At 31.5% G+C, this 26,190-nt stretch overlaps 4 protein-coding genes across 5 annotated transcripts; 2 read left to right on the top strand and 2 right to left on the bottom strand.

Moving 5' to 3' along the window:
- Positions 1 to 1,075: 1,075 nt before the first annotated feature.
- Positions 1,076 to 2,640, top strand: LOC123220601 (serine/threonine-protein kinase SAPK10-like). Its single transcript, XM_044642937.1, has 3 exons — positions 1,076 to 1,631; positions 1,727 to 1,825; positions 2,138 to 2,640. The coding sequence occupies exons 1-3, from the start codon at positions 1,566 to 1,568 to the stop codon at positions 2,423 to 2,425; spliced, it is 453 nt and encodes a 150-aa protein (XP_044498872.1). The 5' UTR covers positions 1,076 to 1,565; the 3' UTR covers positions 2,426 to 2,640.
- Positions 2,641 to 4,035: 1,395 nt separating this feature from the next.
- On the bottom strand, positions 4,036 to 7,935 carry LOC123209381 (probable disease resistance protein At5g66890). 2 transcript variants are annotated; one of them, XM_044627421.1, is made up of 6 exons: positions 7,464 to 7,935; positions 7,100 to 7,382; positions 6,218 to 6,621; positions 5,619 to 5,971; positions 5,134 to 5,342; positions 4,036 to 5,030 (listed from the first exon to the last, which is right to left on the bottom strand). In XM_044627421.1, the coding sequence occupies exons 1-6, from the start codon at positions 7,713 to 7,715 to the stop codon at positions 4,201 to 4,203; spliced, it is 2,331 nt and encodes a 776-aa protein (XP_044483356.1). In that variant the 5' UTR covers positions 7,716 to 7,935; the 3' UTR covers positions 4,036 to 4,200. The 2 variants fall into 2 exon arrangements, with proteins under 2 accessions (XP_044483356.1, XP_044483347.1); XM_044627412.1 differs by having other exon boundaries at positions 7,100 to 7,935.
- A 6,653-nt stretch (positions 7,936 to 14,588) lies between these two features.
- Positions 14,589 to 15,796, bottom strand: LOC123212366 (reticulon-like protein B13). The gene is made up of 4 exons (XM_044631484.1): positions 15,678 to 15,796; positions 15,400 to 15,586; positions 15,112 to 15,323; positions 14,589 to 15,014 (listed from the first exon to the last, which is right to left on the bottom strand). Exons 1-4 carry the CDS (start codon positions 15,727 to 15,729, stop codon positions 14,839 to 14,841), a joined length of 627 nt encoding a protein of 208 aa, XP_044487419.1. The 5' UTR covers positions 15,730 to 15,796; the 3' UTR covers positions 14,589 to 14,838.
- Positions 15,797 to 21,652: 5,856 nt separating this feature from the next.
- On the top strand, positions 21,653 to 25,454 carry LOC123212361 (L-ascorbate oxidase homolog). The gene is made up of 9 exons (XM_044631469.1): positions 21,653 to 21,755; positions 21,848 to 21,996; positions 22,100 to 22,209; positions 22,567 to 22,837; positions 23,483 to 23,579; positions 23,679 to 24,024; positions 24,235 to 24,600; positions 24,683 to 24,761; positions 24,991 to 25,454. The coding sequence occupies exons 2-9, from the start codon at positions 21,853 to 21,855 to the stop codon at positions 25,192 to 25,194; spliced, it is 1,617 nt and encodes a 538-aa protein (XP_044487404.1). The 5' UTR covers positions 21,653 to 21,755; positions 21,848 to 21,852; the 3' UTR covers positions 25,195 to 25,454.
- The last annotated feature ends 736 nt before the right edge of the window (positions 25,455 to 26,190 follow it).

Consider the following 26,190-nt stretch of genomic DNA (forward strand, 5'->3'; position numbering starts at 1 on the left):
ACCAATCATTTCCTTAGAATATTTGCTCATAAAAAGTATAACAAGAAAAGTTGAAATGTCATTCAACATTTTCATAATTGTTTTTTTTTTTTCTAAGCAAAAATGTATTAAAATGAGGAAAAAAAACTTGTATACCCAAAAAAAACATTCGAACACAACCTAAACTCATATAGTAATGATTTTTATTTGTCTAACAAATATTCTATGCACTTATTGCAAGTCATTCCTTTCACTACAAGAATGATTGCATCAAGGAATTTGTTTAGTAAATAAATTCATGGGATTTAGCTACAAATATTCTGTTTTATTACTAAGATGTGAAACAAGTTTAAATCATTGCATTGTTAACAACCATCTTTATCTTCTATACATGTATATATATTAGTAATGAAGAATCTCAATTTGAATTAGATCGTTTTTTTTAAATTTAATCAATTATATTAAAAAAAAAAATTTTAAATATAATAATTAGATTCACAACTATTATATTATATAAATTAAAAATTTAATCTTAAAATATTATTAAAAAAATTTTAACTTATATCTTTTTATATATAAAACTTTTTTTATTATTACTCAAGTTACTTTTTATATGTGTCTCTATCTTATATTTTTATTACGAATCCAGTTAAGGGAGCCTTTTGTTTAAGAATAGAAAAGAGTTTAAAAAAAGGAAAAGAGGGAGAGAATGAGAAAGAACAGAAAAAAAAAAAAAAAGAGAAGTATAATAAAAAGATTACGCGGTGTTGAATTAATCGGGAACTTACTTTAGAAAGAAAAAAGGTTGATCGGAAAGGAAAAAGACTAAGATAAAGCAAAATGGGGAGATTTTGATTTTAGGAATGTGATTAATATTAATTAATCATATAATATGATATAATTGTACAATCAGACAAAAATTTGTTTGAACGGAAGACAGAACCCCAAGTGAAAAACAAGTCGGTGTTTCTTTAATAAAAGATTGATGGGATGAGGCGTTGGCATGACAGGAGTATTATTAACATGTCAGACTGGCAAAACGTGTGGAACCTACTCACATATGATAATATCTTTTACTTTTTGGTACTCTATATATATTTAATAAATTTTTTTAATTCCAAAAAGTTGGGGTTGGTAAGGAAGCACATGCTGGAGTTGCCCCTGGTTGTAAAAGCTTTTCAATATTTTCATTACAAATATCCTGTGGTTGCTGCTGTTGAAGAACCTTGGGCCCACTTGGAGTTATCTACTCTCTTTGGAATTTTGATATCCTCCCATTTAATTATGATGCCTCCAAGTCTCCCTTTTGTTCTATCTTTCATAATTTGAATTCAGAATCTACATTCTACAACTTTTGTCTTATTTGAGCAAATAACATATTTGAAAAATAAAAGAAGTACATTTGTTAGCAAACTCTGCTTGAACTAAGATTAGTCGCCTACTTCTCAGTTTAAGAAATTTTGTTTTTCTATCATTTGTTTATTGGTTTACTGATCTTATAAGTTTATCATAAAAAAGTGTTCTGCTTTGTTCTTGTTACAATACAGATTGCAGATGTATGGTCATGTGGTGTAACATTATATGTGATGTTGGTGGGAGCATATCCATTTGAGGATCCTGAGGAGCCAAAGGATTTCAGGAAAACAATTCAAGTATTAATTAATAAAACCTTATTGTTGCATCATACCCTTTCTATTTTTATTTATTTATTTTCAATAATCACATGTTTTTAATTGGTTCCATGCAGAGGATTCTCAGTGTCCAGTATGCCATTCCAGATTTTGTTCAAATATCTCAAGAGTGCCGTGATCTGATTTCTAGAATTTTTGTTGCTGATCCTGCAACTGTGAGTTAATTTGTTTCTCTAGTGTCCAAGTTTAGCACACAGATATTTGAATTATTGGTGCTTTATGTAACAACTTCACAGATGCAGATTTCTAGGAAAATGCTTCACCCTTCATATCTGTTGATAATTTTTAGCTCCATGCAATGTTTTTTCTACAATCGCAGTTGTGTAGCTAAACATAATGATAGGGATTTTAAATGCTTATGAAATTTAGGTGTTAGTAAAGAACTCTATGTTAGAATTTGTTCTCTTCCATTTCAGTGGTTGGACTTGCTTAAAAACTCATGCTTTTTTTGTATTCATGTGGTACAGAGAATCACGATTCCTGAAATTAGGAACCATCCGTGGTTTTTGAAGAATCTGCCTGCTGACCTTGTGGACGAAAATACAATGGGTAGCCATTACGAAGAACCTGATCAACCAATGCAGAGCATTGATGTGATCATGCAGATCCTTGCCGAGGCCTCCATACCAGCTGTTGGGAATGGGCTTAACCAATGCTTGTTAGACAACTTTGACATGGATGATGACATGGAGGATTTAGATTCTGAATCGGACCTTGATGTTGACAGTAGTGGAGAGATAGTTTATGCACTGTAATCACAGCTGCGAATGAAACACTTATTGACAATTAGTAATTCTGGGTGTAGTGGAAATGTGAATATCTAGTTAATAGAAAGTGTGGTAGGTACCACGGGCAATTGTTGGTATCAGTTGCCATGCAATCCTTGCGAATCTTGAGTCGGCATTGTTAGAAACATGAAGCTTTTATTCCTCTATACGAGGAGAAATTTGATTGTCTCATTGTGTGGTAACTGGTGAAAATATTTTAATCAAGGGGAGATTTCCCTTTGTTGAACTCTTCAATAATCTTTTGTATCATTGTTGTACTTTTTGGTGTTGTTTTGCTTTAATTCCCAATAACTCTTCATATTCTGGTAAATGTGTCAATTACTGCAGTGTCTGGTACAGAACCAAGAGTGGCGTATATATACATCTATATGTGCAATGTTCGTATAATGATTCTTCATGTGTTTAAGCTGTGAGATTTTTCTGGTTCACTCTCACCTGCACAGTGCTTACAGCAGATTCCTTTTTGACAAAGTCAGCAGGTCCTTGGATGCCTTCTAATCTCTTGTTTCAGACCAAAATTAGTACGTGTCAGCTGCTAGTTCTTCAAGTAACCTTAATATGTCCTAGCAAATGCCAATTGCATAGTCATAAACCTTTACACAGAAGTTTTTGCTACACAATATGATGTAAATGATTTTTGTCTGGTTTGAGCATGAGGACTTACTTTTGGGTTTTTTTTTTCATTCGATTAGTTTTTGTAAGGGCATTTGTAAACCTTATCGTTGTAGAAATTTTGATCGACCTTCAAAAGAAGATGAGCTTAACTTTGTATAGTTTTTTCTTAGGTAGTGGCACTAGTCTTATCTTGCCCTTACTATCTTGTCTTTAGACAAGGTGAGTTTTAGTTGTTCTTAGATTCTCTCCTATAGGTCAGATGCTTTTTTTGTGGGTATATACTTTAATTACTGAAATAAAAAACCAGTGAGATTTTCTATAAAAATTCCAACAGTCGTAATCCTAGTTTGTTTCAATGTAGAATTAATGTAAATAAAAACTTGTATGGTTGGCTACATTTTGCCGATTCTTTTCTTCTTTAATGTACATAGAGTCGCATTTTCCAACTTTAATCGACTCTGTGTGTTACACGTTTCTTTTTACCCCATTTAGAAGAAATTGATCTCTCAAAAAAAGATTGAAGTCCATAAGATTGCCCTGTTAACCCTTTCTACTAGAAAAGAATAAAAACTATTATCATCTAATAAAACTATTTATACATATTTTTTATATATAATTTAAATACATAAATAATATATCATTTTATGATTAAATAATTTTAAATTAATAATAAAATAATATTTAATCATATGATGACACATCATTTATATATCAAAATTATATACAAAAAATATGTACACATAATATTGTTCTCATCATCATACACTAGTTGAAGTTACTTTTTTCATGTCAAACTTTAGACACTAGTACAAACCCAAATGTTAAAATGATTAATATTATATATATAAACAAATTATACAAATTTATTTATATAATCTGATGTGTTAACATTTAATTAGATGATTTGAAAGTAAGAGAAAAAATACACAATTATACCATCTAATAACAAAATCTCATCTCAATTAGTATGAACAATTTTGTACTTTCATTCATCAAATTCAATGCTAAACATCAACACTTTCCATTGCTTTCTGTGTATTTACTATGAGTCCAAAATGACAATTACAACTCAATGATTTCACTGATGAATTATGGTATAAAATGAATGTAAAGAAATCTCAGAAATGTTAATTGTCAAGCCAATTTAAGTTGGCATCTTCTTTGAGCACTTCCACATTTAGATTTGTTAGATGGGCCTCGAATTTTTCCCAGTTATAGGCTGTCTTTTCATCGCATCTCACAACTTCTAATTTCTTGAGATTAGTAGTGGAAGCCGGTAGCACACAACTAGAGCACCCTCTCATGCTAAGAGCTTTTAAACTGCATAATTCACCAATCTGCATTGGCAATTCCTGGATGCTTAGACATTCAGATATGTCAAGAAAGTCTAAATTAGATAGGTTTCCGATTGTGTCCGGCAACGCTTTCAATTCAACACAGGAAGCAAGCCTTAGCACTTGTAAGTTTACGAGATTCCTAATTCCCTGAGGCAGCTGAGACAGCTTATGACAGTTGGTGATGCAGAGCTTGTTTAGGGAGCCGATATCACATATCCCATTGGGAAATTCCACAAGATCATTGCAATAGTCGATGTTCATCTCCTTTAGATTTGGAAATGCATCTGAGAAGTCGAAGGTGGGATTCCTAAAAGCCTCAAAGACATTGCACAAAACCAATGATATTGTCTGCAGATTCTTCATATGTAGTGTTGTCATGTCAAAGGAAGGAAGTGAAACTCTCTCCAGTCTAATTCTCTTTAGATTGCTTAATGAGCCAAGAATCTGAATGTTGTTTAGTTCAGCAAGGAAGAAACCATTATTTGTGACTATCAAGACCTTCATTTTGTCCATTATCTCCATGAAATTCGGCAAGGTGTACTCCTTTGTCTGAATATTTAGAACTAAAACCTCAACTGAAGGTGCTTTGATGTCATACCAGTTGGATGAGAATGTTTCATCTGCAAATTATATCCCATATATAGAAAGATGTTGAGGACCAATATAAATAAATAAAATAGCAAGTCCAATTCAGAATGTTTATTAGAAATGATTATAAAAAACCTGTGGAGATTGACAAGAGGCGGGCATTAACTTGGTGCAGCTTTTGTTCTAACCACCACTCAGGAAAACTGTTTCCACTTATCTCTATGAATAGTCTTTTTCTCCTTTCAATTGGCTCCGACATGCTTTGATAGATGATCAATTCTCTGAGAAGATCATGTTGTATAACAAAATGATCATTGTAGCAGCCGTTATGACTGGCAGTATTCCTGTGAATAAAACAAAAATGGAGTTTCAGGAGAAAGACACAAACTCTAACACGTATAAAGTTAGATGCCGGTATGATAGAACAAATGATTAGTAGCACAAGAGAGAATTCATCACCCTTTATTTTCATTTGCATCAATTGAAGTCAGAAACCCATAAAGCAATTCACAAAACGCTAAAATTTTCTAGTTGTTCTAACAACTTCTAACCTACTTTTATCCCCTATAAAATGACAAAGGCAATTAGTTACAACACACAAATCTATATAGCCAGCATACCTTGTGATTACCAGATTAACCAAATTTCGATTGGAGAGATCATTGAGGTTGACAATCGCATAACGATCTTCAACCAGTTTATACAGTTCCATCCACATGTCAATCAGGGCAGTAACAGGAATTCTATGGTCCTCAGGAAATGAACCAAGGTCCATGTAACACTCCTTGATATTATTATCTAAGGCATCCAAGCTGCTCAGGAGAGGAAAAATTAGATCAGTGTTAGAATGGAAAATAGTTGCACCTTCTGTCCATTCCTTCACTCTCATTTGCCAGACTTCCTCAGGCTGTCCACAGAGTGATCTGCCAACTACTGTAAGGGCCAGTGGAGATCCCTTACAGGCTCTCAATATCTGAATTTGAATCACAACCAGTAAGAGTCAAACTAAAGAGCAATGGTCTCATTTGCCACTCTATGCTGGCAACTGCTGGAAAAGTGATGAAACAAGCATAAAGGCATACAAACATTTACTATACATGATTTGGTAGGACAAAAAAAGTATTCATATGCTTGATATGCATAAAACACAAGAAAACAGAAAATTAACTAAAGACAAACACATATGTGCACAATTGTAACTGTGAATTTGATAAAGCACCTGAAAGACAAGATTTTGATCTAGAATGTCAGAGCTCTGATCTGGCAAGATTGCTGAAAGATAAAAAAGAGCCATGGCAGCTTCTTCATTCAATGGTTTTAAATTATGTCCAAGACCAAATTGTGGGAATACAAATCTTGATGTCACCAATATCTTGTAATCAGGCAATTGGAACTTCAAATTTTGCACAATGGATTCTGATCCAGACCATACATCATCAAGGACCAACAATATAGGCTCTGGTTGTATTTGGTTCAGCAATCGTCCCAATTCATTAAATGCATCTTCATCTGTTAGAAGCACAGGCACATTGCAATCCTTATGTCTACATATTTTCTGTACAATGACCTTCACATTGGGCCTTTTAGACACAGTGACAAAGAAAATGTTGTTCTTGAATTTTCCTGTTCAAGCACCATGTGTGGTAAGAATGCTAGGGATAAAAGTTCTAAGAATATTAATTGCCACATCTACTGTTCCATATAAAAAACATTATACAACATAGATTCATATTAAATGAACTATCTAATCTGCACTTACAAATAGAAACAAAGAAATGAAAAATCCTTCTTTACTTTCCTAACCACAAATTTAAATGGTCGGGAATCAACAAGCAAACAAAACATTCCTATTCTGGCGATTTGTCAGAAAATTCTACCTACAATGGAACGGAAGCCTTCTTTTCAATCATCTGCCTCCTGATTAATAAACTTGAAATCTTTACACAAAGACTATACATTGAAGTCAGACAATGACTAATAAATCCAACAAGCATCAAGCACAATCTCATCTGCTAATCATGTTTCAGTTCACTGGTAAAATTGGTAAATTAATTATTTTAAAAAATAACATAAAAAGAAAGAGAGTGATTGCAATGGATACCTTTGACTTTATCATCTTTGCAAAGTTTTTTAACCAATGTACTCTTCCCAGATCCTGCAGGACCTGACACCACTATCACTTTCATGCCCTTTTCAAGCAAATTCATCTTTAACTCCTCCACTGGATCATCCAGGCCAAAGGTAACCGCCGGAGGATCAGGCACTGAGCAGGCTCCACTAATTTTAAACGCTTTACCCTCGAGTCCCATGACGTTGTCGTGAATTTGATGGACTTTCACAAGTGTTTCTCTGGTGATTCTCGCCTGTTGTGCGGCCATATCAACCTGAAAGAACCTGACAATTGAAGCATCCAGATTCTGAAGTTTGTGAGCGTAATAGATTCTTTTAAAGCAATTAAACCTAACTGTTGAGCACTTGCGTACAAGTTGCTCGCCTTGTTCCAATTTCTTAATGAACTTCTCAGTTTCATCCGCAGGCCGATCCAATTCTCGGTTTAACTTCTGAATTTCCTTGACGATAGGAGTTACAGACCCTAAAGTGGATTCCAGTTGCTCCAACAGAGCCTTGAACATCACTGCTTTAGCAATTTCCTCTACAACAGCTTCGAATAGCTTATCGATGATCATTCCAATGGCATCTTGTCCAACATCCATCATAACAAACAAATCCGAATTCTAAGAATTGAATAAAATTCAGTTTGAGTTTTAGAAGAAATTAAGAAGAAATTAAAGAATGAGATATTACTTCCTCTCTTAAATAAGCCTTGTTCCGTTTTCTCAGTGGAAACACACAGAAGAACTAAAGAATATAATCACTTGAAAGTTAGCTTTATTTTTCATTTCACCATGTGAGAATCGTATTCTTTACTTCAGATGGAAAATTGGAACTTGACAGGATGAACTTTATGGTAAGTAGAATTCCTGTTTTCCCCCCTACTTTGTTATAATAACATTTTTCTGTCTTCAAAATTTTTACATAGCATTTTTTTCACCGGTCATTTTCTGTTAATTTTAATTATTAAAGAATATTTTTATATTTAATTTAAAATTTCAATTATAATTTTGAGAGGAAATTGAAAAAAATCTTCTCTTATACTTCTTCATCTCATTTTTTTTTCCCACTCAGGTAACATTGCCGTCTACTTTCTTCTCCATTTTTTTCTTTCCATCGAGTGTAATACTCTAGCCATATTAGCTTAAATTTTGTTGCGAATCTCTCCATGTTAATGAATGGTAAAACTCCACAAGCTCCAAAACTCCCCTCACCTCCATTGAACTCGTAATAAATCTCTTTGCATTAATGAACAATGGAGGAAGTAATAGTTTAAGAGGAGATGGTGGTTGAGGCAGCGATGAAATCTATTTCCCTTGTGAAAGTTCATTATGTGATAAAACATACACAATTAAATATGATTTCGACACTGGATTTGGAACAAAAGGAATATAAAATTTGATACTATAATGAGTTTCGTCGAACAAGTAAACTATTTTGTTAGAGTCATATAAGAAATGAGAATCTTTAATTTTTTTGTCTTTTGAGTCTTCTTTCTTAAAGTCTTATCTTTCAAGTTTGTAACGATTAATATCAAAACTTGAACAAATAAAATATTCTGCATTTAACCCTTTTCGTTTTTAATATTTTGACGAGGTTTAATTTTACTGTGACATCCATAAATCCTTAAAATCTATGAGAAGAGTAAAACTTGTTAGTTTTGATGATGATGACTTTGTTTTGTTATGGTACAATAATGCTTTCTTCAAGCCTTCAATTTCTATTTTTAATACTTCTATCTTCATTTCACTTTCTCTTTTACTTATCTTAAACATTTCTTTTAATTTCTCCTTTTTAGACAATAAAAACCCTACCATTTTTAAAGAGCATTTAAATTCGATGTTTTTAGAAGAGTTTTCAAGAATTTGAATAATGGTTATCGTTTCTTTAAATAGTTTTTGCAAACCCTTTGCAGAGTAATGTTTACTTCTTATATCTCAATTAAAAAATAAATATTCACTCAAATTTGAAATTAAAATATTAATTATACGAGTATCTATTTAAGTATACAAATAGATATATATTTAATATGTGTTATCATGTAATTAAATAATTTTAAATTAAATATAAAATAATATTTAATCACATAATATATATAAATGTATACTTATTTATGTATTTAAAAATAGGTATATATAATAATATTTTTATGATAGCTATATAAGAAGAAGAAAAATTCAATGTGGTTTATTTTATATAATTTATAAGGCCAAAGGACTTGTTCCACCCACGGTTAAATATAATTTTAAACTCACACCCTTTAACTTTTAAAAACTCAAACTCCCACCTATAAATAAAATTCTGTTAAAAAACTCAATTAATGTTAATGACAAAATCTTCATTTAACAAAAAAATAGAAAAAAATTAAAGTTTTATTATATTTTTCCTCTTAAAATTTAAAAAGTAGCAATTTCACCTTTAGGGTTTTAAAACCATCGTTGGAGACGGCAAAATTTGTCGTTTTAGTCTACGTTGACTCTCTCTTCTGGCTTATCTTCTCTTGTCGATTTGTTTCCACCCATCGACAACAATGATATCCTCGAATAAAGACGATTTTATTTTTGTCATTAGCTAATCACTTTAATTGGTGGGTGGGAATAAGTCCGACAAGGAGGAATAGCCATGGTGGGAGGACGAATGCGGTCGGAGACGGTGAATTTTACTTTCTTCGATAATAGTTTCAAAATGTGGTAGGTGGGGAAAAATGTTAGTTTTCAAACTAAAAGGAAAAAATATGATAAAACTTTAATTTTTAAAATTATTTTATTAAGTAATCGTTTTGTCCTTAACTTTAACTGAGGATTTCAACAGATTTTGTTTTTGGGTAAGATTTTGAGTTTTTGAAAATTAGAGGGTAGAAATAGATTACACCTAACCTTGGGTGGGAACAAGCCTTTTGGCCAATTTATAGATAACAACGTGTTTGCTCGACTTTATTACTGCTCTTCATTTTCAACTTCAGTCATCCCTTAATATGGAGTCCACTGCAAAGTACTTCCACCGTCCACTTTTGCCAACTCTAATTGACCTTTATGATTTCACAAGTTTGCTTCGTCTCCAATCCAAAGAAATTGATATCCCAAATGGAAAAGTAAAAGATTTATGTCTTTTTTTTCCAAAAGAAAAAAGGTAGTCACCAAGTGGGTTTCTTCAACAAGCAAGAAGAACGTTCGATGAAATGCCTCATAGAGACAATTTTTCTTAGATCGCGATGATTTCGGGTTATATACGTTATAATCCAACAATAGAGGCTTCAGAGATGAATAGAAGATGCGAACAAGTGAGAATTCAGTTTCTAGTGTTTTGGCAGGAGTGCCAGCTATTTGCTGTTTACGTTTAGGTAAAGAGATGGCCAGAGGACTATTTCTCACCCAAATATGTGCATTTCTCAAGTTTCCTCCCTATTAACTTTGAAAATCTCATTTACCCACCTATAGACGGTTAAAATTAACTGAATCCGTTAGTTATATCATTTTCCCCCTCTAAACTCTAAAAACTAATAATTTTACCAAAACTCAAGTTTTAAAAAACAACATTTTCCCTCATAGGGTTTCCAATTTTCATATTCAATTTTTTGGTGCCGCTTCTTCCTCTCCGACGACCTCTAGGCTACACCTCTTCCTCTCTGGCATGGTCTTTTTCCGACGGCTCTATTGAGAGTGGTCATCGAGGAAGACGAGTCGTTTTCGACCTCGTCTTCGTCGACAACTACTCCCAGGAGAGTCGTCAGAAGGGGACCACATCAGAGAGGAAGAGGCGTCACCTGGAGGTCACCGGAGAGGAAGAAACGACACCCAAAAATTGAATTTGAAAAATTGAAAACCCTAGGGGGAAAATGTTGTTTTTTAAAACTTGGGTTAGGGGAAATTGTTAGTTTTTAGGGTTTATGGCGGAAAATTAAATCAAATTTAAGTTTATTTTTTATAATACGGATAAAATAACGATTTTACCTTTGAAACCATTAGTTTTAACCGTTTACAGGTGGGTAAATGAGAATTTTAAAATTAATGGGGGGAATCTTAGGAAAACAACATACCTTGGGTGGGAAATAGTCCTTTGGCCTAAAGAGATTCGTGGTTATATAATGCGAAATGGGTTGGTTTCCATGAGGTAGATAGGAATGCTTTGTCTGATATGTAGGGCTGGATATATATAGCTAAACTCGAGTTTGTGAAAGTCAAGTTCAAATTCGGTTTGAATTTGATTCGATTTGTTTTTCGTTATTAAAACGATATCATTTTAATACATATTAGTCAAAACGATGTCGTTTTGTATCAAAATTTTTAAAAAATTTTGGCTCGAGCTTAAGCTCATATAGGGTTGGCTTGTTTTAGGCTTATTTGAATCAAGCTTAAACTCAAATTTAAACAGACTCGATTCGAGTTCACCCTATTGATTTGTATGAGAAATGTGGGAATATAAAATGAAGCAAGCATATTTTCGATGGAATGGTGCTGATCATTATTTAATGGGATCCCAAGACCAGATCTAGCTTACCATTATTACTAATAATTTTTTATGCTGAAGAACCGTATTCAAATTAGATTATCTATTCGAAGTTGAACTAATCATACTAATCAAGTAAAATCTTGAATCAGTGATTGGTTTAAGAGTTATTTTATCAAATAAATTAAGAGTTTAATTTAAAAATATTACTATAAGAGACTTTAAATTATGCGTTTATAAATTTTTTTTTTATCACTCAAATTACTCTTAAACGACCCATATTTAGTTTATTGGATCTAATTGTATGCTGGTTATGCTCAAAGTAGCATGTTGGATAATGCTTTGGAGCACTTTGCATAATGATATTATCCTTACAATAAAATTATAAATATTTATTTTGAAGGTATAAATAACCCATTATTAATATGTGTTATTAAATTATTAGGTAATTTTAAACTTAAAAAAAATTAAATTATATAATAATATATTATATATTCTGGATAGATATCTGTCTGATCCCACTTCTTTTCTTGGGGTTGTTCCAGTCCGTACTCATGCTGGATTCAGTGGATTGGTTGATAAAGGCCTCCAGTATTTCCACTCGATAAAGGAGAAACATTGACTGCTACATGCAGCTGGTTATTATGCTTGCATGGTTGATCTATGGGCAAGGTCGGCATCATTTTTACTGCAAGGAAACCAGATAAATTTTTGTAGGCTTCCTTGTTTGGTGGTTCTCCATTTCATGAAAAACTTAAACCGGCTTCGCAGCAGAAACATTATTTGAGATTTGGTCTATTAGACTAATAAACCTAGTATTAGGGGCATTCAAAATTATCTGATAATTAAATCGAATCAATTTTTAAACCAAAAATTGAATCAAAAAATAGGTTATTTAAAAAATCAGTTCTAATACCGGTTCAAAAATATATAAAAACCGAATTTTTGGTTCAGTTATTGGTTTGTCTAATTTTCAAAACCGGTTAACTGAATCGAACCAGTTTTTAAAAAATCGAATAAAAATTTAACAAAATATTAATAGAATATTGAATAAATTTTTAAAAAATTAAAAAAATAATAAAATATGATAATTTTTTAAAATTCGGTTAACCAAAAATTCGATTCAGTTAATTGATATTTTCGGTTTGGTTCAAAATCGGTTAATCTTTAAATCTGTTCGATTTTGGTTCACGATTTTTTTTAAACCAAAAATTCGGTTTGGTTCAAAAAATAGATAAAATGGTTCGGTTAACTGGTTTTAAACACCCCTACCTAGTATATCTACCTTAAAAAGTTGATCAAATCTTTTCTAAACATCATATTTGACCAACTTTTTTAAGATATATTTGGCCGAATAAACTATTTAATCAGGATTTATCCTATTGTATATAAAAAAAAGTTAGACATATAAAAAAAATATATACTTTTTTTTGTAAATATAAATAATGATTATATTTGCTTAGAGGTAAGAAAGGAACACTAAAATATTATTTTATTTAAATATTTTTAAATATATTTTATATTACTTATTATATTAATTAAAAAATGGTATTTTAATATTAAAAATATAATAAAATTAAAAATAGCTTTGTAATATTTTAATATATAAGGAAATGGTAATCAAATACTACTTACATTACCTATCACATGATATAAGAGTATTCAGAAATCAAACAAAATAATATAAGTAATAAAAAATAGATTATCAAATTAATCTTTCTATAACATAAATCAAACGACAATAAGATGAACTACATGTACATTGGATTTTGAGTTGCTTTATTTTCTGTGTCGGAGTTGGTTTCTTTTCTATTGTTGGATCATCTTATTGAGTTTGAGTTGCACTGGTTTTGTGTTGCAGAATGTACTGGTTTGATTTTGTTGGGTGTGTATTTTGGATTTATAGATAAACATAATTAAGATAAATATGTCGCATTAATCTAATTTAAAATTATAAGAATAGTAACTTGTTGATGATTATATGGTGAAGGGTAAATAGGTGATTCAAATTTAATTATGAAATTAATGAATTAAATTAATAATTTAAATTAGAGGATATGTTGGTTATTTCACTTGAAAAGGGTAAAATAGTTTTTTCAATCTTAAACTAACATAAGTCACTAACAGAACTGGTTGGAGAGGGTGAGACTTTAGATTTTTGAAAAGTTGAGGGTGGGACTTTGACAATGTATCAAACCTTGGGTGCGAATCTTTCGGCCTTTTTGTGGTTAGTGTATTCTGTGGGGTTGCCATGCCAAAAGGGCTGTTAAAAGTATGGCCTGGCAGCTTTAATAATTGTGAAGCGAGTCAAGAGGGGCGGCTTTAACGATGATTTATTAATTTTGGAGTACATATATATATATAAAATGTATTGTCGATTAAAATTTTCAAAACTCAATTATGGCAACCAGCTCTCTTGATTGAAATTGACCGCATTTAACGGGGTCTGTTTTTTAAATATATACATTAAAAAAAAAGTGAAAAAGCTATCCTTTCCCTAAATTTTAGCCAAATCTTAAAAGTATGTCATAATAATTAAAAAATTCAAATTTTTATTAAAATTATTATTAAATATTAGGGTAACATTTTCATTTTAATAATATTATTAAAAATATTATTTTTAGACATATAAAAAAGTTAGACATATAAAAAAAAAAACTACACATAAAAAAAATATATATATTGATCAAATGTATAAAAAAAATCTTTTCTAAAATCATTTTTAAGATAAATTTGGCCTAATAGGGTATTAGAAATTTTTTTTACAATTATGTATAAAAAAGAATTGGTCGAATTTCTTTCTTAAAAAGGACAAAAGACTTATTCCCATCAAAATTTAATGTATTTTCAAACTTCAATCATAATTTTAAAAACCTATATAACAAAATTTTATATTATTAATTTTAAAGATAAAAATACCATTTAACAAGTAAAATTAAAACTCTAAAAAATAACGATTTCTATAGGATCAAACTTTAAAAGTTGCATCTCTCCCCCGAGTTTCAAATTTGGGGCAAATCCTCTCCCTCTCCCTCTCCCTCTCCCTCTCCCTCTCTGGCAACTAAGACCCTTCAGCCTTCTCTCGCCCTTTTTTTGGATTCATCTTTACTCCCGTCCTTCTTTTGAGCTTGTCTTATCCGGATAAGACAAGTTTGGAAGAAGATTGACTTGAGCGTATTAATAACATTCAATTTCCTATAGTTTTAATTAGTATAGTTGCTAAAAAGCTGCCGATTTCATTACAGAGATTATTCTGTGCACTATTTTGTAGAAACATATATTTTACTGAATTTTCTTCTTCTCTTCTTTAACAATCTTGTTCTTCGTATTCTTGATGACCCTGTTGTCAATCATCTCATAAAATCTCCTGCACTGCAGCTTCAGATACTCCCCACTGCTCTTTATTTTATCCTCGTACTTCTCATAAATCACTGGAACTATCAAGCCCATCACAACACCTGTACATTGACAACACCAAAAATCACATATATACGGGGCTGTGTATTGAATTATTCATATATTTGATCGTGTTAATTGGTCAAAGAAACAGATTACCTATATAAAGAAGAGTAAGCAAATCGAAGAAGGTTCCCACATGGGAGAGTAACAAAAATCCCGCAACTACTTGAGCAAACACGAACCACTCTCTCTCAACATTCACATGGAACATCCATCTCACTGCTTCTTCAACAATTCCTCGACATGCATTGGCAACCTCCATAGCTGACTGCTCAGAGATTTCTAGTGCTGACATGTTTGGTGGTGCTCTGAAATAATACACCCAACCATGAAAAATTTAATTCTTAAGAAGCAAAAGAAAATAATTATTAAAAAGGTACTTACTTGCCAAGAAGTTTACAAATGTTTCCCCATAGGAACAGCAGAGTAGTAATGACCATGGTCACCCATGAAACAACGGTCACAAAGTTAAAGTGATAGACTTCTAGCAGTACCCAAATTAATGTTGAGGTGAGGAGAAGGCTTAAACTCAGCTTCTTTCTTCTCCATAGGAATATATCTCTCCAAACATCTGGTGTACATGTTATTAAGATCAAAAGTTACCAATTAGTTAACAAAAAACTCTTGGTCTGTGCTCAATGTAGCTAGCTTATTTAAATTACCCGAAGATATGGCTGCGGCTGTCGCTGAAGATGATTGTTCTGCAGCATCCATACTCTAGAATAATATTAAATGAAGATGAACACTAGTCAATTAAAAGTATTAATGTTCGATCCTGGCTGAATTTTTAATGCAGATTATTTAATCTTGGGTGAGGCCGAGAGCAAAGAAGAGGACTGTGCCAAGTCTTGGCGGAGAATGTCATCCAGGTTTACACGTGTGGAGGTATAATGTAACGTGGAGGCCATGCAGTGCCTGTGGCAGCTTCATCAGATTACTTTGTCTTGAAGCTAATCTCTCGTCGTGTCAAAAAATGATAACCACCACGTTAGAAAGAACAGGATAAAAATGCGTGACGCACCGAATGGACCTTACCAACCTCCATTCATCATTTCACATAAGTGCGCTTAGTTTGATAATATTTTATTATTAAAATTAAAATATTATTTTAAAAATAAATTATTTAAAAAATTATTTAATATAAATAATTATTATATTTAATAAAATTAGATAAAAATAATATATATTATTTATTATATTATTATTATTAATAAAAAATTATCGAAATTAAACTATCCTATATGTCATCCGCTTTGTTGGATAACAATTTAAAATTATAATATTTAGTTACTTAATAATGATTGTTTTAATAAAATTTATTTTTATGATAAAAAATTATCTAGTACAAGCAAGCCTTAAAAATATATATAAAATAAATTTAAAATATTTTTTTCTTACTTACAAAATATTTTCTTCCATCGATCTTCTTCAAATATCATTCTTCTCCATTATCATAATGAATTGTCTTTCTCTTGTGAAGATTATTCATGATATTCACTCTATAAAATGGGGAAAAAATGATTGCTTTTTCACCACACTTGAGGTAAATACAATTATTTATAATTTTAAGATTTTCGAATAGAATAAGGATTTTAAAGTCCAAATTTTATATTTGAATTTGATTATTGTTTTAGTGATTCAGTTAAGAAAATGATTGGGGTTGAAACTCGTATAAATCTAATTGCATAAGATTGAATCAAAATTTTTTGTCAATATAGGAAACATAGCCAAAATCAATGGAATTGCGCTTGGCATAGCCATACATAAAGAGTGTAAAATCTAGAGTATGGAACTTGGTGTAGCATTAGGCAAGGGGGTAAGTGTAAATTTTTTAAATCAAGAGAGAGCAGGTAATTTTTCTTAGTTTATATACACAATGGGGCTAGTACAAGAATTTAACACCAAGAGGGAGATATTATTATTTGCCACTTGGTATAACCACAAGAGATAAACATAATCGTTTTATGCCAACAATAGATGAAGAGTGTATACTAGGGGACTAATGTAAGATATTCAAAATTATTAAAAACGCCTCATATTAATAGAAACTCTTAAATTGGAAGCATATAAAAGATTTTATAGATCAAACAACTCAATGCATAGTACAAAAGCGAAAAAACATAAATCAATATACATTGATTATCCAACATAATATTATAACATAACTAGTCCTTAATTAACTCGTCTCTATCCAATTGCTATTATCACTTGTTTGCGAAATATAAAAAAGGAAATGAGTGAGCGATAATCACTCACTAAATAGTAGTCTCTAATACCTACAATTCCTTTCTCTTGGTTCTTTTCCACATCTAAATCTTGCATTTCTAATCTTGTTAATTCATTATTTAGGGTACATTTAAGGACTACAAATCAGATGACATGGAAAGTAATATATGTAAAAATATCTTCTATAAATCTTTGAAGAAAGCAATTTCTCAAAAATGTTCTTTTTATAAAACATTTCATCTTTGTGTCGATTAGATGACACTAAGATAAAGATTCGACACATTGGTCATGTGAGTCTTATATGCTATTGCAGTTCATAATATATATATGAACTTGTCCTAAAACTTATTTATATGTTTATATCAACATACTCTTATTACACCTCTTTGTAGGAGCACATCTCTCTGTGAGTATATGTGATGAATGACGTATCCTCTCTGTAGGTGTATATGTTAGCTCTCAAGTAAACACTCACAACAACCTTATTAGAAAACATTTTTTTCGAAATTATCATAAGAAATCATGTTTTCATGAGTGATATAAATCTTTTAATATATAGGATCTCTACATCCCACATATTTTTCCAAGGGATCTTTGTATCCCATGTGTTCTAGAGAATCTTTATGCACCTAATCAACTAATCATATGTCCTTAAAAAACTAGGAAAACATGTAAAACCAATTTACTAATCTCATGTATAAAAATTAGTTATATGCCTTTTTAAGACCATGTTTTAATACTTGAGACCTATAGTAATCTCATCTTAATTAATCTTGCATTCACTTTCACCACTCATGTATATGCTCATGACTTATGTCAAATCTCAAATTCTATTGTATTTGGCTTGGTACTTTTATATAAGTACTAAAAACATTCTTTAAAATCTCATAAGATGGTTTTTGAAATTGGTGTTTTCTTTATAAAATGATTGTTCGTAATCTTACCTTAGGAATAATGTTCATTCTACTATTCTGATCGTGCATTTAAATTTCTAACTATTTCACAACTGTTTGTCTACTTACGAATATTTCAATTATTTTTTATATGAACAATCATATCATATTTTAACGCGATCATTCATTATAACCTATTCTATATAATAAGAATGATGGTAAGTACTTGTCTTTGGGATGAACTAACAATTTATGTAATTCTAAAATCTCTAATTTGACTTAGGAATGACCGATCATGTCCTTAGGATTACGCACGCTCTATAATATTTGCTCATAGGAAGTATAACAAGAAAAGTTGAAATGTCATTCATCATTTTCATAATTCTTTTTTTTTTTTTTTCTAAGCAAAAATGTATTAAAATGAGGAAAAAAACTTGTATACCCAAAAAAAACATTCGATCACAACCTAAACTCATAATGGTCATGATTTTTATTTCGCTAACAAATATTCTATGCACTTATTGCAAGTCATTCCTTTCACTACAAGAATGATTGCATCAAGCAATTTGTTTAGTAAATAAATTCATAGGATTTAGCTACAAATATTCTGTTTTATTACTAAGATGTGAAACAAGTTTAAATCATTGCATTGTTAACAACCATCTTTATCTTCTATATATGTATATAGTTTTTTTAAAACTTAATTAACTATATTAAATAAATCAAATTCTAAATATAATAATTAGATTCATAATTATTATATTAGATAAGTTAAAAATTTAATTTTAAAATATTATCTAAAAAAATTTTAACTTACATCTTTTTATATATAAAACTTTTTTTATTATTACTCAAGTTACTTCTTATATGCACCTCTATCTTATATTTTTATTACAAATCCAGTCAAGGGAGTCTTTTGTTTAAGAAAAGAAAAGGGTTAAAAAAAAAGGAAATGAAGGAGAGAATAGGGATGACAACGGGAAAGGGCAGGGATATATGTATCCCCGTTCCTGATTATGAAGATTTTTTTTATCTTCATATCTGTCTTTTTTTTATTTTTATCGAAAAATTTCCTTTCTGTTAGGATCAAAGAGTGTCAAAACCCTTAAAATCAGACCCAAATTATCATCCATCGGAGAGAATGAGAAAGAACATAATAAAAAAGAGAAAAGAGAGAAGCATAATAAAAATATTACGCGGTGTTGAATTAATCGGGAACTTACTTTAAAAAAAATAAAGTTAATCGGAAACGAAAAAGACTAAGATAAAGTAAAATGGGGAGATTTTGATTTTAGGAATGTGATTAATATTAATTAATCATATAATATGATATAATTGTACAATCAGACAAAAATTTGTTTGAACGGAAGACAGAACCCCAAGGGGAAAATAAGTCGGTGTTTCTTTAATAAAAGATTGATGGGATGAGGCATTGGCATGACAGGAGCATTATTAATATGTCAGACTGGCAAAACGTGTGGGACCTACTCATCTGGGACCTACTCATCTCTTAGGGGTCAAAAGTCAAAACCCATTGTCCAATCAGCAGCATAACATGTGACTATCCATAATTGTATGTGATAAAATTTATATAAAATCATGTTAGTTGATGGTAGTTGACTTTTTAATCGGTTTATTCAGACAAGTGACAATTTAATTTTTTTTTTTATGTAAATGAATGATTTTAAAATAAATAAATAAATAAATATTTTATTTATATTAAGAAATTTATATAATTTATTTATCTAATTATAAGTTATTATTTTAATTTATATACAAAAATTTATTTAATTTATTTATATAAATAATTTATTCTATTTTGATAAGAAATAAGCCCATTGGAGTAATTGCTTAGTTTGGGCGCACGTGATTACAAAGTAAATACAGATTTCATGAAAATTGAAAAAAGCAATTTGTCCTATTGGTTGAGGGAATATTTTGCTTGGTTTTTATTTTTTTTAATTTTTAAAATAGATACCTTTAAAAAATAATTATATATATTTTGATGTTGATTAAAATTAAATAACACTTTACCTTTAAAATTTTATTAAATATATTATCATCTCTAGTTTGTATTGATTTTATAAAATAATCGTCCATAGTGTTTGGTGCAATTATGGATTTAAAATTGGTTTGAGTTATGTTTTGATATTTTCTATTATTAAAAGTAAGGGTTTAAATGAAATATTTAAGTTGGAATATTTTTATATTTGACAATTTGATAAAAATACATTTTTATCGTTAAAACCAAGCATTTAAATTTTGATGGAAGGCAGAAAAATGTTGATTTAGAAACTGAAAGTAGCCCCTGATATTATCCGAATAGGCTTGGCCTGAAAGTTGATTTGATTCTATTTAATTTAGCTTAAATTCGTTTGATTTAAATTCGAACCAAAAGATTTGATTCATTTTTTAATTTAAGCCGAACTCAAACTAAGGGGTGTTTGACTCTGATCCTACTCTAATTAGGGGCTCAAATTAGTAGTTCGAATTTATAATTAGATTCAATTTGAATTCATGGTTCGAATTAACTTAAGCCAAAGATCAAATTGCAAATTCATATGCAGTTCGAATTAACTTGAATTCATCGTTTTCTCGATAATTTGTCAAATTCATATGTTAGTTTTGATAACCAAATAATATTTATATTATTTTATATAATATATAATATAATTATTATCCTTTACATTTTTATCATAATAAATAAATTATATTTTTATTTTAATTATTTTATATTTTTTTCTCCCTTATTTATTTATTTTTTTATAAATAAAATTATATTATTAAAATTAAAGGGACAACCTGCACTCATCCGGTTGAACTATTTATTTTTTTAAATTATCTCTTTTCTTATTTTTTCTCATTGGGATGCACAAGAGAAGAGAGGGTCGAGGGATTTGAAAATTAAGTAGGTATTATCAGATTTGGATTCAAATTAAAGACGCGTGAAAGACGGTCTTCTTTTAAAACTAGGAGCTAAATGTCTTTAATAATTTATAAAATACAAAAAGTGTTTACGGGATTGAGCTCCGACGATGATGGAAGAAGAAAGTGAAAAAGTAACGAGACAATGTTGTGGTGATGATGATGCAAGGAGAAAGTGATGAGTGGCGGGAAGAGCGACCCCGTGAAGTGCGGCGATGCGGTAGGAATTGACGACAAGATTTGAAGAAAGGGACATCCATTCCGGATGTGTTCTATTAATTATAAAACTTCTCAAAACATTGACTCTTAATGTTAAAAATATATTCACAAAAAGAGGTAAGAGAAAATCTGGAAACAGCAAGACAATTTATACTGGGCAAGAGAAAACCCTAATTTACCGACAACCTTATAATCAACAAACATTACATAATTTTAACTCAATAAAATTAGCCATATAATTTGTATGTATAATTTTATAATAAATAATAATATATTATTATAGTATGATTAAATATTATTTTATTTTTAATTTTTAATATATATAATTATTTATATATAAAATTAAATTAAAAAAAAGTGTAAATATAGCACCGCTCGCTTTTAACTGGTGTGGTGTTGTCCCACTCACTACTTATAGAGACCTTACCGCTTGTTCAGATTTCCACTCAGAAGATTTCATTTAGAATTTCATATCAGGTAATCTTCTACTTATTTATCTCTTTTATTTCTATATCAAGCATGAAAGCTGACTACTTATATTCCATGCTTAACTTGCTCACCTTTTGCAGGTACAATGGCGAGTAAAGTTTTTCTCCGTCTGATTTGTGGAGTTTTGGCTGTTTTGAGTGTGTTTTCAGTGAATGCGGATGACCCATATAGGTATTACACTTGGACTGTCACTTATGGAACCATTTCTCCTCTTGGTGTTCCCCAACAGGTTAGTTTTAAATGTATTAGTGCTTTTGGAATATATGAATCTCTGTTTTGGATTTGGTTTTCTTCGGGTTTCTAAAAGTCTTCATGTTGGGTTTATTTTGCAGGTGATTCTTATCAATGGTCAGTTTCCTGGACCTAGATTGGATGTGGTGACTAATGATAACATCGTTCTCAACCTTATTAACAAGCTGGACCAACCTTTCCTCTTGACCTGGTGAATTTTTTTCTCTGTCCATGCATCATTTGATGTTATTTCTTCTTATATAATGCCATTGTGGTACAATCTTTTCTATATACGCTAATGCTTCATAGATCTGATAAGACTGAACGTTAGATCTGAAAGCTTAACTTTTTCGCTTTACTTACACTTCTTCAGCAAGATAGACAAATCATTGAGAGAAAACTACCCCACCCCCCCCCCCCCCCCCCTTATTCTAGAGTTTCTGGAAACATGACTAGCATTTGTTATATTTGCGATAATATTGTTATATTTATTTCCGTATTCAATTGGTCGATTGTGATGTCTGGAATTATGACATTGTTTAATGAGGGCTTGTTTTGTGTCTAACAGGAATGGTATCAAACAAAGGAAGAACTCCTGGCAAGATGGAGTATTGGGAACCAATTGCCCCATCCCTCCAAACTCAAACTACACTTATCAGTTTCAAGCCAAGGATCAAATTGGAACCTACACGTATTTCCCCTCAACTCTTATGCACAGAGCTGCTGGAGGATACGGAGGACTCAATGTCTATCAAAGGCCAAGGATCCCGATCCCTTATCCTATTCCTAATGGAGATTTCACTTTACTTATCGGTGATTGGTTCAAAACTAATCATAAGGTCGGCTATTTATTTATTTCATATTCTAAGCTCCTGATAAAGTTGCTACATTTATCCTTTTTTTTTTTTCTGATATTGCTAGAAATACAAGATGGAAAATATTCTTCTGTTTACCAGCAAATATTAGTACCAAGTTAACTTGCAGCCACTTTGTTTTTGTTAGTTATAAACAGTTAAATAAATACTCTTCCAAATACCAAAGAATGCTATGATTTGTTAGAATTTGAGTGGTATTTTCACTCTGACTTGCGCCCAATATTGGTTTTAAGCAGAATATTTTTCATTGTGTAGCTCATTATTTCTTTCATATAGGAGAAAAACATCACATGTAGGGATGCTGCTGGTTCGTGAAGATTGGGTGTTCTTATTTGCATAAATTGCATTGCATTATCTTCAGTTTGGAGGGCAAATCATAGGCTCTGTTTGATAGTTAGAGATATCTAAATTTTTAACTGCAATTTAGAAACTTAGAGAGGTTTGGTTTGAAGTATGCTTCATACTTTTCTTTTACTCAAGTGTTGTTTAATTTGAATTTTAAATTTGGAAGGGATTGGTGATAAAACCCTAAAATTTGTCCCTCCCATTCATTGTTCAATTCTCTGTTTCATGTTTACAGTACTCATCATAACTTCTTGATGCCTGCAGACATTGCAACAAACTTTGGACTCAGGGAAATCTCTTCCATTTCCTGATGGACTTCTTATAAATGGCCAGGCGCATACCACCTTCACTGGTGATCAAGGTCATACTCAGCATCTAACTAACTATATTTTTTATTCCTTGAAAAAGTAAATATTGTTCTACAGTATGTCTTTACCAACAATGTTCGTTTTGCTTTCAGGTAAAACGTATATGTTCAAGATCTCAAATGTGGGCTTATCGACTTCGTTCAATTTCAGGATTCAGGGCCACACAATGAAGCTAGTTGAGGTTGAAGGATCTCACACAATTCAGAACATATATGACTCACTTGATGTGCATGTTGGTCAATCTTTATCTGTCTTAGTAGCCCTAAATCAGCCTCCAAAGGACTACTACATTGTTGCATCCACACGGTTCACCAAGCAGGTTCTCACAGCTTCTGCAGTGTTACACTATGCTAATTCTCAGGCCTCGGCTTCAGGACCCTTGCCTGCTGCTCCTTCATATCAATTACACTGGTCCATGCAGCAAGCCAGATCTTTCAGGTATAATTACTTTAGAAGATAGGAGGTTTCACTGAAGCAGATGCATGCTATCCATCCTCCCATTGCACAAAAACATGTTAGCTTTCTCTCAGACAAGCTACTCATTTACCTGCTGAAGACATCTCAGTGGCATTGATACACCTCAGATACCTTTCTAATGTAATAAAACTAGTCTTTGTAATAATTTATACAATAAATTTTTAATGGCAGGTGGAATTTGACAGCAAATGCTGCCAGGCCAAATCCTCAGGGCTCATTCCATTATGGAAATATAACCACAACAAGGACTATTGTTCTGGCGAACTCAGCACCTTTAATCAATGGAAAGCAGCGTTATGCAGTTAACGGTGTCTCCTATGTGAACTCTGATACCCCTCTAAAGCTTGCTGATTATTTTAACATCCCTGGAGTTTTCAGTGTCAATTCCATCCAAAGCGTACCCTCCGGTGGTTCTCCAACTGTAGCGACCTCTGTTTTGCAAACCTCTCTCCATGAGTATATTGAGGTTGTCTTTCAGAACAATGAAAATACCATGCAATCCTGGCACCTTGATGGTTATGATTTTTGGGTTGTTGGGTAGGTCAACTTTTCAATCCTAAGTTGCATTTGCTTTTTGCTGGTCAGGTAGGTTTTAACCGTTCCTCTTTAATATGTACAGTTATGGTTCTGGACAGTGGACAGCTGACAAGAGAAAGACCTACAATCTAGTTGATACTCTGACTCGACACACAACTCAGGTAACTTAAACCAAAGCTTAATTGATCTCAGCTTCCTTACTCATACATGTGCACGATTTGCCGTTGTTTACTATTGTGAGAATTATTAAACTTGTTTTCATGTTTGTATCTATACAGTTTAAATTCTTCTATATAATGCTTATGTATTTGTGGTCAAATACAGTTAATGTGTAACTTCAGTTCTTTGTTTAGTACTAATTATTTTTGCTTGTACACATTTTCTTTGCAGGTCTATCCACAAGCTTGGACTGCTATATATGTGTCCTTAGATAACCAAGGTATGTGGAACTTGAGGTCTGCGATATGGGAAAGGCAATATCTCGGACAACAATTTTATCTCAAAGTTTATAATGCAATCCCCAGCCTCGCAAATGAATACAACCCTCCCTCAAATGTTCTACTTTGTGGGAAAGCTGTTGGACATCACCCTTAGTCTCTCCAACTACTTATGTTATTATACTAGTCATTTGATTTTATCAGTCATGAAGGTATGACTGCAAGATAAAGAGAGACCTAGCTGGGAGAAAAGAATCTGGATTCAAGGATTCCAATTTTTTATTTGTACATCTCAAAAATGTTTCAGTGAATTTTCAACACATGATTATCTGTTAGCCTCCCTATGTTTGTACCCAATTTTCACTAAGTTTGAAGGTTATCTGTTAGTCTTGATAAAGCATCTTTCTTCTGGTTTAATGCTTTGTTTAAGTTATTGTTTGATCTTTAAGTTCAGTAATGGCCGGCACATGGGCAGCGGATATGCTGAAAGCTTCTTGTTTACTCTGGCCCCTTCGAATAATTTTATGTATGCTTGGTGTTTAGAAATATTATTCTTGATTTGCCTGTTATATCTTAATAGATGAAATTTAAAGTGAGGGAAAAAAAAAGTAATGATTTTCTCATGCTATTTTACAGAAGGGAAACTCATTATCTCATTTATCTTAGGGTTTAGGGTGGCCTCCTAGTAGTTTATGCGAACGTCCTCAGCTTTTATCAGATTTTGGCTAAAAATTAAAGCAAAATTCTTTGCAGAAATGCCATGGCCTCGCTAGTTTATCATGTTTTTGCGTTGAGGATCCACTCGGCATCTCAATTTGCCAAAACGTACGAATACAGATGGGATAAATGCATAAGACACCTGTGGTGTATCAACTTAAAATTGAAAACTAAAATTCATAGTTCTCGCTGTAAATGAAGTAAAAATGAACTCTCGGAATTTGAAGATGTTTCAGAAAACCCAACAAAAGAAGAACCCAAAATATAAAAAATTAAGCATAATGGAATTTGATTGATGGCCCCGTATTCTGTAGTTACATATAATGGACGACTTTGCCATTTTGAAAATTGTTGGAACTGATGCGGTAGGATACAAGGGTAATTATCAATTCGCAGAGCATGTGTGAGATTTGATAAGGATATGATATATCTGCAA

The sequence above is a fragment of the Mangifera indica genome, chromosome 1, assembly GCF_011075055.1.
Source record: "Mangifera indica cultivar Alphonso chromosome 1, CATAS_Mindica_2.1, whole genome shotgun sequence".
Lineage (NCBI taxonomy): Eukaryota > Viridiplantae > Streptophyta > Magnoliopsida > Sapindales > Anacardiaceae > Mangifera > Mangifera indica.